At 42.4% G+C, this 14,725-nt stretch overlaps 1 protein-coding gene across 2 annotated transcripts; it reads left to right on the top strand.

Annotated features, from left to right (window-relative positions):
* Nucleotides 1-3,274: 3,274 nt before the first annotated feature.
* Nucleotides 3,275-13,502, top strand: LOC100844098 (mitochondrial proton/calcium exchanger protein). Of its 2 annotated transcripts, none has more exons than XM_024462155.1 (15): nt 3,275-3,512; nt 4,868-5,523; nt 5,644-5,956; nt 6,367-6,513; nt 6,613-6,701; nt 6,776-6,868; nt 7,892-8,018; nt 8,708-8,772; nt 8,973-9,144; nt 10,375-10,593; nt 10,674-10,721; nt 10,852-10,998; nt 12,060-12,142; nt 12,833-12,948; nt 13,045-13,502. In XM_024462155.1, exons 2-15 carry the CDS (start codon nt 4,928-4,930, stop codon nt 13,128-13,130), a joined length of 2,301 nt encoding a protein of 766 aa, XP_024317923.1. In that variant the 5' UTR covers nt 3,275-3,512; nt 4,868-4,927; the 3' UTR covers nt 13,131-13,502. The 2 variants fall into 2 exon arrangements, with proteins under 2 accessions (XP_024317923.1, XP_003575326.1); XM_003575278.4 differs by having other exon boundaries at nt 3,276-3,440.
* The last annotated feature ends 1,223 nt before the right edge of the window (nt 13,503-14,725 follow it).

The following is a 14,725-nucleotide window of genomic DNA, read 5'->3' as shown; positions in this document are numbered from 1 at the left end:
AACTCCTGGGGGTTTTCTACCCGGACTCAGCACCAATCTTCCCGCCACTCCTTCTCGATCTTCTTCCCCGACCGAATGATGAACTCGGACTTCATCTGGTCGCGGGCGCGGAACACTACCCCGATGACATCGCTTTCGTGTTATTGATCCAGGGGTAGAAGTAGTGGCGGAAGAGCGCCACCGACGGCATCACCCCTACGAACGCTTCGCAGAGGAATTGGAATGTGGCGAGGAGGAAGAGCGACGTGGGGTGGAGCTGCGCCAGCCGGAGCTGGTACGACTCCATCAGCGCGTGAAGGAACAACGAGAACGGCGGCACCAACCCGGTGAGGAGGAAGCGCCCGAACACCCGAAAGTCTTTTTCCTGGTGGTCGGCGCCCGCGGGGAAGATCAGGGTCTCCCCGTGCTCGTTGAACCTGGAGGCGACGGCGTGCCGGGTCTTGTCCAGCGCCTCGCCGTTGTAGCCGGGCCGGTAGAAGGCGAGCGTGGCCCTCATCGCCCGCTTCTTCTGATCCTTGTCGGCGGCGGCCTTGGCGGCCGCCTCGCTTTTGCTGGCCGCCGCTTTCTTCGGGACCTGCACCTCTTTTCCCTTCCTGGTGGTGGGGGGCGCCATGGGGAACGGGGGCGGGGGCTAGCAAAAACACTTGGGCGCAAGATGCGAAGGAGGTTGAAGACGAAGGCTGCGGGGAGCAAAGTGTTTTCCCTTGCAGCAGCAGTAAAAACTTTATAGCGCCCGACCGTTTGGTAACAGCCGGTTCTGCACCGACGGGTGCGCGGGGATAACTCCTAATCAAAAGGAGTAATGCGGGGAGTGGCCTTAACTTTCCTGTTTAAGGGAGGGGTTATGGAGGAAATCACGCGCCCACTACTCCGTCCTGTAACGACGTGGTATTAGGGGTGGCGAAGGGACGCGGGCCCGAGACGAATCGGGGCCCACACGTCGGTTGGGGCGTAGCCCGGCAACCAACCTGGGGAAAGCTCGTCCGGGAATAGTTGTTGCCGGCCCACGCCCGGGGGCTACTATCGCACCAGTGGCACCCGGGGTACCATCGTTGCATGACACGTGGGCCTCGTCACCGAGTTCCTGGGAGTATCTCGTCCCGGGCGGCAGCTACAAGCAGCCCGGCAAGCTACCAGCCTGGAAGGGCTAGCGGGGCTTCGGGGAATATTCCCGCCTGGACACCTCCCGGCAAGTGGCTTGCCGGGAGGAGGGGTTCCCGGGTGCAGGCTCCCACCGCGAAGGTGGGGCCGAGCGGGCAGAGCAGCGACGCCACGTGGGCGCGCGTTAGGCGTCCAGTGTGCAGTCTCACCAGGGCGAGGAGTGAGCCGCACGGCTTATTTAATGAGCCGACAGGAGGGGAGTTACCCGTCTAGTCAGGTAAACAGTGGCTGTCCAATCCTACTTGTAGGGCTCTAGACCCCTAGCAGCGGAGTTGGCGTTCATGCACGCCCACCAGCGCACCGAGGGGGAGCTGCCCTATCTCCCTGCTCGCCACTTGTAATGCATGCACCGTCGCACCTGTGGTATCTCCTTGGCTATAAAAGGAGGACCCTCGCCGACGGTCAAAGGGTTCGAGTTCCGGTTGGCTCCAATAGGTTGTTTGTTGGGCTCAGCTCAATCAGCTCACAGTTAGCCTCTAGCATTAACAGAGAATAGTAAGGAACACTTAGCCAAAAGGAGATAGTACCCGGGAACTCACCCGGCAACTTGTAAACACTCGGTTTTGTGATAATACGAGTTCAGACAAGTAGGACGTAGGGTTTTACACCTCCGGGTGACCCGAACCTGAGTAAAACGTGTGTGCATATGTTCCTAGCTTGCATGCATTCTGGGTGCACCTCTTTGCAGGTTACGTATGCCATCGGCCACGCCGGCGATCGCTGGAGCGATCCCCGACGCCCCTGTCGAACCTAAAAAGGGTTGTGCCAGCACGCCCCCGGTGTCGGAGCCCCGTGCGACGACAGAGACACTCTTAGAAGTAGGAGATATGTGCCAAAAGGTAACAACTAATTTGGACGAGGTAATAACACTGAAGGTACAAAAACTTGTATCGCACGAGCAGTTTAGTACAACAACTTGTCAAATGGAGCCAGGTGGTACAAGAACTTGACTTGTGGGTGCACTTTTCGTCAGAGCCAATGGAGGAGCGACACGTGGCTTGCCACACTGGATTTGGCACGCGCCAGATGACTTTTTCGTTTTACGGAAAAGCCCCCGTGCTTATTCGCTTTTGCAAAAGACGCTTACAAATCACATCCCCTAACCCTATGTCATGTCGCTGCCGCGCCGCCGCCGATTCCGTAGTGATCGCCCGCGACGACCTCAAGGTCAGTGGTGGAAGATGGAGTGGTTCGGTTCGTGCATGGGTGAGCGAGGCGAAGGGGCAAAGGAAGTAGTCGAAGGGGCATGGGGCGAAACGAGAAAATGATAATCTTATTGGGTGTTTTTTTTGCAAAAATACAACTTGCCTGAGAAACGTAGGGACCTAAAAACATAGCGAAAGGCTTATACGCAAATGTACAAACCGATCTGAACTCCACGTGGCGCCGACGTGACTAATTTCAGACTAATCCGACCAAAAATGCACCCGCAAGTTAAGTTCTTGTATCACCTGGCCCCACTTTTCGAGTTACCTCAATTTGGATTGGGGTAAGTATTTTTTTTTTTTGAGCTCCAGCCGTTAAAATGTGAATGGACCCCGGTGAAAATGCTGTAAGACCTTAACGTTTAATAAATAATTTATCCAAACTATGGCACTTGGTCCTGGGTTAATAAACAAGTGTGGTGGCATCCATTTGGCCGCTCTTGCAACGCTACTTTACTGAACGACAAAGAAAACAGAAGCACGTGTCCAGGTAATACTGATATTATTCGTGACAACCAATCAGAAGAGTTGACGTGTCCGGAGAAATGGAGAATCAATCAATCCCTACTCGTGTCATTTTCCTAGTTGGCATATCTCAGAATCGATCGATCTCGAGTTGTGTCATTCTCCAAGCTGGTGCACGTGATCCCCTGCAGACTACCGTGGAGTTTGGAGGTGCTGTTTCGAAACGTGAAACTGCAAATTTCAGAGTGCTAATACTACTTCACAAATTTAAAAGTCGTCGGAAAAAATACAGTAGAAGAGAATTAGAGAAATGGAAAATTGAAGATACCCTTTTGTCTTTGGTTTGTCTTTTCACCCAATGGTTACGATCCGACGGCCAGCAACCACCCTACGAGACCCGATCGCGGCGAGACGCAGAGTATCATTTCTTTCTTTCTCTGCACGCCTGCCTCCGCCTACCTCCCCAACTCCAAGTACCCCGCGGCTCCTCTTCCCTTTCGCTCCTCCATTCTTCCTTTCCACTCCTCCTTCCTTTCCCTTCCTCTTGTCCAAAACCCTAAACCCTACTCCTCGACGGGTTCGGCCGATCGGCGGCGCGTCCCTCGCCCGGTGAGCCCTCCGCCTCACTCCAGACGCTCCTCTGTTTATTTTTTCCCTTTCTGGGGGATCCGTTTGACGCAGGTAGGGCTGTTAGTTGATTTCCTAAGGATGTTGCTTCGCTCTGATCAGTGATTTGGTGGAGTGGATCGATAGCTAGCGAGCCCGTACGTTGCTGGGATTTTTTGGGGCTAAATTTTCTGTGCCGAGTTGTGGGTAGTGGTTATTTCAGGGTTGGCGGTAGGAGAAAGGATCGATTGCGCTGTGCTGAGCCGAAATAAATTATTATTATTATTGTTTTGTCTTCGCTCCTTTCCATAAGTACAATCTCTTCGTGGTTTGCAAACCTGCTAAGGTTAAGTCCGCCCCTGTTATCTTCGTCCGTTTTGCTTAGGATCGACGAATTAGTACGGACCGAATCTGGTGCGATGCCGTACATTTCGTGGGATTTTGGTGGAACTCTGCGCGCCTCAATTGGAACCTAGAAACTACATAATTTCGGATGCTTGAAGTGAATTGCTTCTGATAGCAAAGTTTATATTTTTGATATCTGGATAGCCCTCAAATTCGTTTTGCAGAACTAGGCCGATAGCAAAAATAGTTTAACATGGGAAATTATCTGCTATTGATTTTAATCAAAAAGCAGCAAGTACATTTCTTGTTCCAATAAGTATTTTTTGTTGGATCTCTCGAGTATCAGGAAGTTAACAGGATAGTCCTTTTCCTTACTGATTTTAATCAAAAAGCAGTAAGTACATTTCTTGTTGCAATAAGTATTTTTTGTTGGATCTCTCGGGTATCAGGAAGTTAACAGGATAGTCCTTTTCCTTATGTAACAGTATCCACGCGAAGCTTGCTATTATTAATCATGATTGCTTCAGAATCTTTTCCTTGAACTTTAGCAAGTGGTTGTCATAGTTAAGACTTAAGAGTGAACAAATGTACATCTGAGGTGAACAATAGGTGATTCTCAGTTTCTGATGGCATCAGCTTACTGGTAGCAGTGAAAATACTTGTAGATATTGGTATATTTTGGGACTGTCAGTTCTGAATCCTGTGGTCAGATGCTGAAATACACAACTGTACACTTATTTTTTGCGCTGTCTATTGGTTGGAGATTTGGACCATTGGTGATCTTGCTTGGATCGGACTTGATTCTCTTACAGATTTGCTATACCCACCCATTTTGAATCTTCATCCATTATGTTTGAGGAAATCCTGGAGATTTACAATATACCAGAAAACTTAGGATCCCATTAAATGAATTGACTAGGGCTTGTGTGCTCTGGGCTGGGCTCCCAATCGATGTAATAGCTCTAGCTAGGTCCATTTTACTGTCTCTTAATGTACATTTGTTCATTGTAATGTGCTGTCTCTATCCACCTTTTACTTGTTAATCTTCATTTTGGCTTAATGGTCTGTGATTTGGATCACTTCAGGTTCTACTTGAAACGGCATGACCTTTGTCTTCCCACTGGGAAGGTGAGAAGCAACCAAGTATGGCTTCAAGGGCGATCGTTAGGAGAAGGAAGCATCTTTTGGATCATGTTAACACACCGATCCTATCGTCTGCCTTCTCTACCTTCCAGCATGGGACATCTGGTTTTGAGGTTAAGCCAAGAACAGCGCAACAGTTTCTTGGGCAACATGCTGGTGACTCGAAATCTGAGGAGAAGGAGCAGTGCAGTGTGAATTTGACAAAAGGGGGTCTGCCAGGTCTTAGTAATGTGTTTCCGCAACGCCCAGCTCATGTGATTTCTCTTTATGGCCATGGAATTGGAAGGAATGAATTCACGTTACCTTTGGGAGCTAGAGGTTTATTGCATTCAGTCCGCAGAGCATCAACTGCAACTGCTGGGCAACCTAAGTTGGATATTGAGGAAGAACAGAGTGAGGATCAGAAGCATAAAAGGAAAAAAGAGGCATCCCCAGAAGAATGTGATCAGGCTGTGGAAGGCTTAAGCACGGCAAAAGCTAAAGCCAAAGCCAAGCAGGTGCAAGAATCTCTAAAGGCTAGCCAATCAATTGTACAAAAATTCTGGGCAAGGCTTCTGGGTGTTGGCCCTGCTCTCCGAGCTGTTGCTTCAATGAGCAGGTGTAAATTCTTCTTCTTTGTACCCGAACTTAAAATTTTAATATAAAATACATTTGCTTTCTGCCCCATTTCCTTTGTTTTTAAATATATAAGTGTATCTTGTTTTGTTTATTTGCGTAGAGCTGATTGGGCTGTAAAGCTGAAGCATTGGAAGGATGAATTTATTTCTACACTGCAGCATTACTGGTTAGGAACAAAGCTACTCTGGGCAGATGTAAGGATTTCATCAAGATTGCTGGTGAAACTTGCTGGTGGAAAGAGCCTCTCAAGGAGAGAAAGGCAGCAACTCACCCGTACAACAGCAGATATCTTCAGGCTGGTACCTGTTGCTGTGTTCATCGTTGTTCCGTTCATGGAATTTTTACTGCCTGTCTTTCTCAAGTTGTTTCCAAATATGCTGCCATCAACTTTCCAAGACAAGATGAAAGAAGAGGTTTGTGATGTAACCATCATAATTTCTAAATGTGCTATTGTGCTACTGATTGTTTATGTAGTACTCCCTCCGTCCCATATTAAGTGACTCAAATTTGACCACATATGGATGTATCTAGTCCTAAAAGGTGTCTAGATACATGCAATAGAAAGTCACTTAATATGGGACAGAGGGAGTATGTCACAATCTATGATGCACGGGTTCTTTGCCCTGTGCTTGCAGCGGTACATGTGCGACACAGTATCATTTTGGTTTCATGGTTTATCACCCTGCTGACTCTCATCTCTGCTGATACGGCAGATTTTTGTATATCATGTTTAAATCAGTCCTTGTTCCGCTTGTGTAGGAATCACAAACATTATTACTTTCAAATTGATTGTCTCGAGAGTGTAATCCACTTCTCTATGCAGGAAACTTTAAAGAGGAAACTGAAAGCTAGGATTGAGTATGCAAAGTTTTTGCAAGATACTGCAAAAGAAATGGCAAAGGAAGTTCAAACATCACGTAGTGGAGAAACAAAGCAGACAGCTGAAGATTTAGATGATTTTTTGAACAAGGTATCGGTTATTATATATAAGATCCATTTGTCAACAAATACTGCATATTCTAAATTTCTTTCTACTATTCTTTGATAATTGACCCTAAATTGCAATTAGGTTAGGAAAGGTGAACGTGTGTCAAATGACGAAATCTTGAGCTTCGCGAAACTGTTTAATGATGAACTGACTTTGGATAACATGAGCAGGTTACCCATTATTTGAATTTTGAATATCCTTGTAAATTACAATTTTACCAGAGCTGATCAACATTTCTCTGCAGACCACGCTTGGTAAATATGTGCAAATATATGGGCATTCGACCTTTTGGTACAGACCATTACTTGAGGTTCATGCTACGCAAAAAATTACACGAGTAAGTAACTAAGTATTTTTTTAATAAAATAAAATATACAGTCTGCAATTGGTTAACTAGAAGTGACATATATGGTAATATTAAACTAAGAACTGGAGCTCAGAGCACTAATTAGCTTGCACCTATTTCATATTGTATGTATTAACTGGAACTGCCAATTTTAGATACAAACCAGTGTTGGAGACTTCGCATCAATACTATTTTTCAGAAAGCTAACCAGATTACCAGGCAGTTTATCAATTATAATGTCAAGTGTATATACTGTATTGTACTCCCTCCGTCCCATATTAAGTGACTCAAATTTGTCCAAGTATGGATTTATCTATGCCTAAAAAGCGTCTAGATACATGTAATAGAAAGTCACTTAATATGGGACAGAGGGAGTAATATATATATAGAGAGATATTCTACTGTAACTGCAAAAAGGGGAAACTACAAATGAGGTAATTTAAGGCAATTATTTTTGCAACACTGATTGTTAATTCATACTCCCTCCGTCCCATATTAAGTGTCGAAATATTACATGTATCTCGACATGTTTTAGTGTGTAGATACATCCATATTTAGAAAAATTTGAGACACTTGATATGGGATGGAGGAAGTACACAATAAGAAAAATAAGTAGTACTCCCTCCGTCCCAAAATAACTGTCGTGGATTTGTACAAGATCTTATACAAATTCACGACACTTATTTTGGGACGGAGGGAGTAGTTGCTTTATGTGGAAGCTTAATACACGATGTCAGAGCTCAGGTATCATGTCGATTTGATATGTCTGAGACTCTTTATTTGTATAGATTTAAGTTAAATCATTTCACATTGTGTTTGACCCAAACAGTACTGAGTAGTTAGCATCATGTTCATTTACTGTATGTTTACCTCTTTGCTTGATTCTCTACTGGTTTTGCCCTTTGTCTCCCTGTTTGTTAACATTTACTTAAATGCAATTTGATATCTATCTTTTCAATTTTGTGCTGAAAATATTTGATTGCTTATTTGGTAATCACACTCTTATCTATGCAGCATTAAGAATGATGATAAGATGATTCAAGCTGAGGGTGTAGAATCTCTTTCTGAAGAGGAGCTTCGGCAAGCCTGCCGTGAACGTGGTCACCTAGGCCTGCTGTCAACTGAAGAAATGCGTCAACAGGTTTGCTTGCTCTTGATGATATGCACATGACCTACAATAATTTATACTCAGTTACTTCGCGTGGGAGTTCTCATTCTAGCCATCTATTCATTTCTCCCACGTTGTATGGTACCCTTTTAATTGCAACAACACATCTACAGTTAGTGATTTTTCTGATGTGACAAGATATCTTAAGTAGGACTTTGGTCATAGTAACTAATACCTCAATTCGTATGCCAAGAACTGGAATGCCTTTGATATTTGAGGGAACCGTCATTTTGTGTTTCTATCATAGATTAGGCAGTACATCATGAATTGCTATGGACGGACTTTAATTTTGTTCTTTCAAAAGATACCTGCTTGTTTCTTAGTTTTTGCTATCTTTAAGTGCCTCCGTGTGCTCTTCAATGCATGATTAAATATTCTAGTAGTTACCTTAGTTCTGTAATCTAGTGTAGTTTCTTTATCAGTTGTCATTTCTGATGACCTCATTATTTTTCCTCAAAGCCTCATATGTACTTGTGCAGTCGTAAATGCAATATGAAATCTGATACTGCTGAAAGAAAGCTACAGTAATCTCTCTGCCCCCACTTAGAATTAGAAACAGCTAAAGTTGGATTGCATTGCTTTTAGCCAGACTTGTGTTAAATAAAATAGCTGCTGTCTTTCAAATGGATACTAAATCAGCAATTCCTTCATTTTCTGTCCAGCTACGGGACTGGTTGGATCTCTCGCTGAATCATGCTATGCCATCTTCTCTTCTCATACTTTCAAGGTAAATAAAGTTGGTATATTTGTCCCTGCTTACCAAAGTACTCCCTCTGATCCTAAATTCTTGACTCAAATTTGTCCAAATATGGATGTGTCTATTCTTAAAAAGCGTCTAGATACATGTAATATTTTGACAACAATTTAGGATCGGAGGGAGTAACTGTTTAGGTTTGCATCCTTACTCATCTTTGCTAATGTTGTCAGAGCTTTCACCGTATCTGGGAAAATGAAACCTGAGGAGGCTGTTGTAGCAACATTGTCTTCTCTACCAGATGAAGTTGTGGATACAGTTGGGACAGTATTGCCGTCTGAAGATTCAGTTTCTGAGAGGAGGAGAAAACTGGAATTCCTTGAAATGCAGGAAGAACTAATCAAGGTATGCATAAATGAGATGGTCTTTTTTTTTCATATAGAAGTATTATAAATTATAAATTTTTGTCCTACTTTATATCATCTGCCAATGTAACCACAGTACTTGGGAGTGGATTTGAAACCCACACTGGTTGTACTTCATAAGCTAACACGGAGCTGCCCTCTGTTATATTTGTACATTGTACCCTTCTTTATTTGTATTTTTTAGTGGAGTGGCACATATGGTAGCTCTTTATTTAATTAATTTATTCTTCTCTTCCTAGTTCATAAGCTCAACAAATCTTAAGTACTTTTTTCTGACACCCTGGCATATATGCACTCTGCATTGCAACTCAGATTTTGAAATGTTGTGATCAATTGGGTGCTGCTATTACATATCCTGTCATGATTGAACCGATAGCGTCTCCTGTTCATATCTTCTCACGCATCTTATTAGGAAGCTGTACATGGTTTATTCTATTCCATGGTAAAGCCAGAAGATGCTTAGTAAAAAAACACGAACCTAAAATGTTTTCATGAAATTAAATTGTCTGGAACTCTTCAATTCTTGTACTACCGCCGGTCCAAAATAAGTACTCCCTCCGTCCAACAAAAGATGTCTCAAGTTTGTCAAAATTTGGATGTATCTAGACATGACTTAGTGTAGATGTATTCAAATTTAGTCAAAGTTGAGACATCCTTTGTTGGACGGAGGGAATATCTCAGTTTTGAATTAGGCTTGAACTAGGCTTAGTTCAAACCTGAGACACTTATTTTGTATCGGAGGGAGTACTTGTTAATTATGGCCATGCTCTTTAGTCTCAACTGTCCACCTATCTCTGCATCTGGACCACTTCAAGGTTCACATCAAATGAGAAGTGTTTTAGTGGCATTCATAATAATAATTGGTTCATGAGATCTACTATCCCAGTTTTAGTTGATAAAAAATATTCAGTGTGATGCAGCCTTTTGTATTTATGGTTGTCTAGAACAAATAATGTTTTGTTTTCAGCATAATGCTGCTAACAGCTTAACATGGAGCTGTTACCCTTTTGTTTTATTTTCATCACAATGCTGCTGATGCCGAACTGTTACGCAATTATTCTCCATTTCTGTTAACACTGAACTGTTTACCCGTTTATCTTAGCTCTAGCATAATGCTGCTGACACTGAATTGTAACCCAGTTATATTATTTTCAGCATAATGTTGCTTATGCCAAACTGTTGTTAATGCTTTTCATACAAAATTGTTTAGGAGGAAGAGAAGAGGAAAGAGAAAGAAGAAAAGGCAAAGCAAAAGAAGGAAGAGAAGGTAAAGCTCAAAGAACCGGAGGCTGCAGAAGAAGATTTGGCTTTGAAGGAAATGACTGAGCCTACTGCTAGGGAGGAAGAAGAGCTGAGAAAAGGAAAAGAGCATGACAAAGAGCATCTCTGTAATATCAGTCGAGCATTGGCTGTGCTATCATCTGCATCGGTACGACCCTAGTGAATCTGTATATTCTATCAGTACATTACATACTGACAGTAATACCACCATAATTACGTATGTTGCAGTCTGTTAGCAAGGAGCGTCAAGAATTCCTGAGCCTTGTCAACAAGGAGGTACAGTGTGAACTTGTGAAATGGAAGTAGAGGAACAATTGTCCATACTCCATACATCAATCTTCTACTTTGTTGCATATGTATGTCATTGTGGAGGTTTAATAGGACTTTATTTATTGTTGGAATGCAGATAGAACTTTATAACTCCATGCTTGAAAAAGAAGGCACAGAGGGTGAAGAAGAAGCTAAGAGGGCATATATGGCTGCTAGAGAGGAGTCGGAGGATACTGATGATGTCACCGCAAAAGAAGAGGTGTCGTCAGCGCTGATTGAGAAGGTAAGTAATCCTTCTATGCATGCAAAGCCATAGCTCATCAGTTTCTGGGTAAAATTGGCACAGTATATATTTGGTCAAGTTGGCTGTTTTGCCTGACTTGTTTTACAGAGAACATCTCAGCCTTCATCATAACTAGTGCTATCATCTCTAAGTTAATCCTTGGTGATGTTACAGTAACCAAAGAAGGGAAAGAATTCTGTTCCAAATCAGACACATAATTCCCATTAGATACCTAACAGATGATCAGGACTAAAATGACACGTTCCATGTTTAATCCCTCCAAACTCTCTTCTCCAGACTCACTTTCCTTCCTATTAGCTGGTAAACATGCTGTAAGAAAATATTTTGATAGAATTGACTGTTAATGGCCTCTATTTTCTTTTCATTTTGTGGGTATTGTCGCATCTTAAATAGTGTTGTACTAGAGGTCATAAACGGAACAAATGAGTTTCTTCTTTGTAGCGCCAGGTAACTGTAGCAAACTCACTGCTTGGATAAGCAAAATTGTCAGTTAAAAGCTTACTTACGGGAAAGTTAAAATCCCCCTCCCAAGTTGTCAAATATTACATAAAAAGTGTCTATCCTGCTGTAAAATTTATCCTAAATTAGTCAACCTCGATCAGACTTCTATACCTTAGGTCTAGTTTGTGTCCTGTATGACTGCATTTCTCCTTTTTCGTGGATCTACTTCGACAGGAACTGTATCCTAAATTACTCAACTTTGATAAGATTTGTAGTCTGCATATGTTTTTGGGATCTGCTCGATTTGCTTTCGCACATAGCTTATTTCGGAACAAAATACCGAACTGACATAAACAGAGTTATACAAAACCAGTTAGCTACTGCTCGTTCAAATTGAATTATAACGTGTCGATACTCACATTTTAAAGTTTCAGTTTTTATCGTCAGTTTGTTCTGTTTTTATCAGCTGATTTCTTCTTAAGTAGTTCCATGACCGATTTCTGTATCTACTTCTGTCATTTTCCCCAGAAGCCTATTGTTAGTTGGAGTGGTTTCTCTGGAGGAACTACTGTTGGTAGTTGACATTTTTTGTTTTTTAGGTTGATGCTATGCTTCAGGAATTGGAAAAGGAGATTGATGATGTGGATGCACAAATTGGGAACCGTTGGCAACTTCTTGATAGGTATGTCATTTGCATTTGTATCAAAGTTGTTCCACATTGAGTGCTAGTCAGCTATAGCATCGTGCCTATGATGAAGCTCCCCTTGTATTTGGAACGAAATTAGTGCTTGTTGGGATAAGGAGGGTTTATAATTGTACTACAAGTTCCCTTTCCATCAGAGGAGATTGAGTCGGATCAATGTACCCAAAGAGCCTTTGAGTGAATACTTGGTTATCCAACATGGTTCTTTGCTCTCTGCTTCTGTTATTTATATGCTGCAACTATACACATGCGACTAGGATATGCCATTTTCCTGAAAAGAAATGCTGATACATTAACCATTTTTTAACCAATAGTCATTCTTGTATATGTGGTTTGCACATAAATAATATGGTTTTTAGGGTATGTGCCCGATACATGGTTTGAACCGGAAAAGCTGTCCAAAAGCAGTAGGGCAAGGTATCGTAGTTGTGCACCATCATGTATGTGGAGATCGAATGAGTCAAGGTTATAGCATTAGTAGGGTTGATTCATACAACACCATATCAGTTTCAGAATACTCTCCCAATTAAGTTATATTGTACGGGTGTCTTGTATACTTGTATGACATAATTTATGTAGGAGCTTAATGTTTATTATGGACATTGACTTCTGATTGCACTTTGGGCATGTTTAATCGACATACTGATTCCACTTGCACCTCATTTGCAGGGATCATGATGGCAAGGTGACTCCTGAGGAGGTAGCAGCGGCGGCTGCTTATCTGAAGGATACCATAGGGAAGGAAGGCGTCCAAGAGCTTATCAGCAAACTTTCTAAAGACAAAGGTCCTTGCACTCATGACTTGACTTCCCAATTCTGTTCATGGTATTGCATACCCAAATATTGTCACTGTTTTCTGACCATTTGTTTTGTGCCTGCAGAAGGGAAGATCCGTGTGGAAGACATTGTGAAGCTGGCTTCTCAAACAGACGAAAACAATGAAGAGCAAGAAGAATCACGGCAGTAGTGGGATACGACATTCGGAATTTTTTCGGCCAGTTGAGATGGACACCTTATTATTAGTTTAGGCAGGACCGTTCAAATATAGCAGCTATTTCATGGCAGCGCCACGTGCAGATCAAAAGGCAAGACAGCCATTTTTTTTCCGCCTCTTGTGCTTTACTTTGATACGAGGATCAGCGATTGGCAAGGAAAACTTGCTGTAGAGTTGATGGCATGCATATAATTAGGTTCAGTGTTGGGGACCGACTGGTACAAGGCAACCATGATTTCAACAGGTTGCTACGGTGGTGGAAATACAGATCGGTTGGACTTTTGACGTTGACATTTGTTACCAATGTGTACCTAGCCATTTATCTCCAGCTTCACTGTTAAAGTATAGGTGCTAGCGGATTAATCATCTTTTATATGCTTCCTAACTCATGTTTAACCCGCGAAGTATCTGAAAGAGGTATCAGGCCCAGCAGAGTAGAGACGATGGGATCCCGCTTCTCACACTTAAGATTAGGGTTGAGTCTGCGAAAGTCCTACTACTTCTAATTATACTCTCAAGTCTTTGTTTAAATTTTGGCTTAAAACTTGAAGGAAATTTGAAGATTGAACCAGAAGCAAGCCTTTCGTGGGATGCATCCCTACTAAAGATCTCCGGTTGTTTCTTTCATTGCTCTCAGTTTCCTCTCCCTGACGTTTAAAAACTACCGAGTATTTTTCAAATGTTAAAAAGTTTTGCAAAAAAAGATACATATAAATGTTTAAGTTCTTTATACGCATGTGATTTCTCATAAAAAAAACAAGAATTTGTTAGACGCTCACTTACCTGATCTAGGCATTGTAGAGCATTATTGTAAGGATGACACGGAAAAATGGAAAGAGAGGAGTTTGTTATATGTATGCTGGAGACCTGGACGACGCCAGTGAAAAAGAAAGGATATTGCTTGATCAACTTAAGTTCTATCATCAGTGAAAAACTTACAAGAATTATTCCCTTTTAATTCCCGAGGAAAGCGAGCGATCAAAGTACTGCATGGATGATCTGATCTCACGAGCATCTTGGCCATCAGTTTAAGGTGACTTTGGCGTCTACATGTACGTTTAAAATCAGATGGCTGTGAGGCGGGACAGATTTTGTACTTAGGCTTAACCTGGACCCTAGGCTAATTCTTTGACTGCCCAGCTCTATCTAGAAAACGGGACAAATTATACGTGCTTGCACTGTACTCCGTAGGTATATCAGATCAGTGGCGGATCTATAATTTTACCGTTGGGGTGCCACACTTTACATGAACCCTATGAAGAATTATTTTTTTGGTACGGAGCACTACATAAATATTCCAGTCCTCACGGAAAATCAAAGTTTTGTAAAGACAAGAGAAACTAGAGAACCAGCCTGAATAACTTGGACTCGCTAGGATAATACTCCTTGCATCCCATATTAAGTGACTCAAATTTGTGCAAATATGGATGTATCTATATCTAAAAACCGTTCAGATAGATACATGTAATATTTCGTCACTTAATATGTGACGGAGAGAGTAATAAAGATTTAAATGTACGTATTGCACATATTTAAAAAAATTCTATCTGCACCCGCGATCAGGAGCC

The sequence above is a fragment of the Brachypodium distachyon genome, chromosome 3 (assembly GCF_000005505.3).
Source record: "Brachypodium distachyon strain Bd21 chromosome 3, Brachypodium_distachyon_v3.0, whole genome shotgun sequence".
Taxonomy (NCBI): domain Eukaryota; kingdom Viridiplantae; phylum Streptophyta; class Magnoliopsida; order Poales; family Poaceae; genus Brachypodium; species Brachypodium distachyon.
This window is presented reverse-complemented; position numbering and strand designations above follow the sequence as displayed.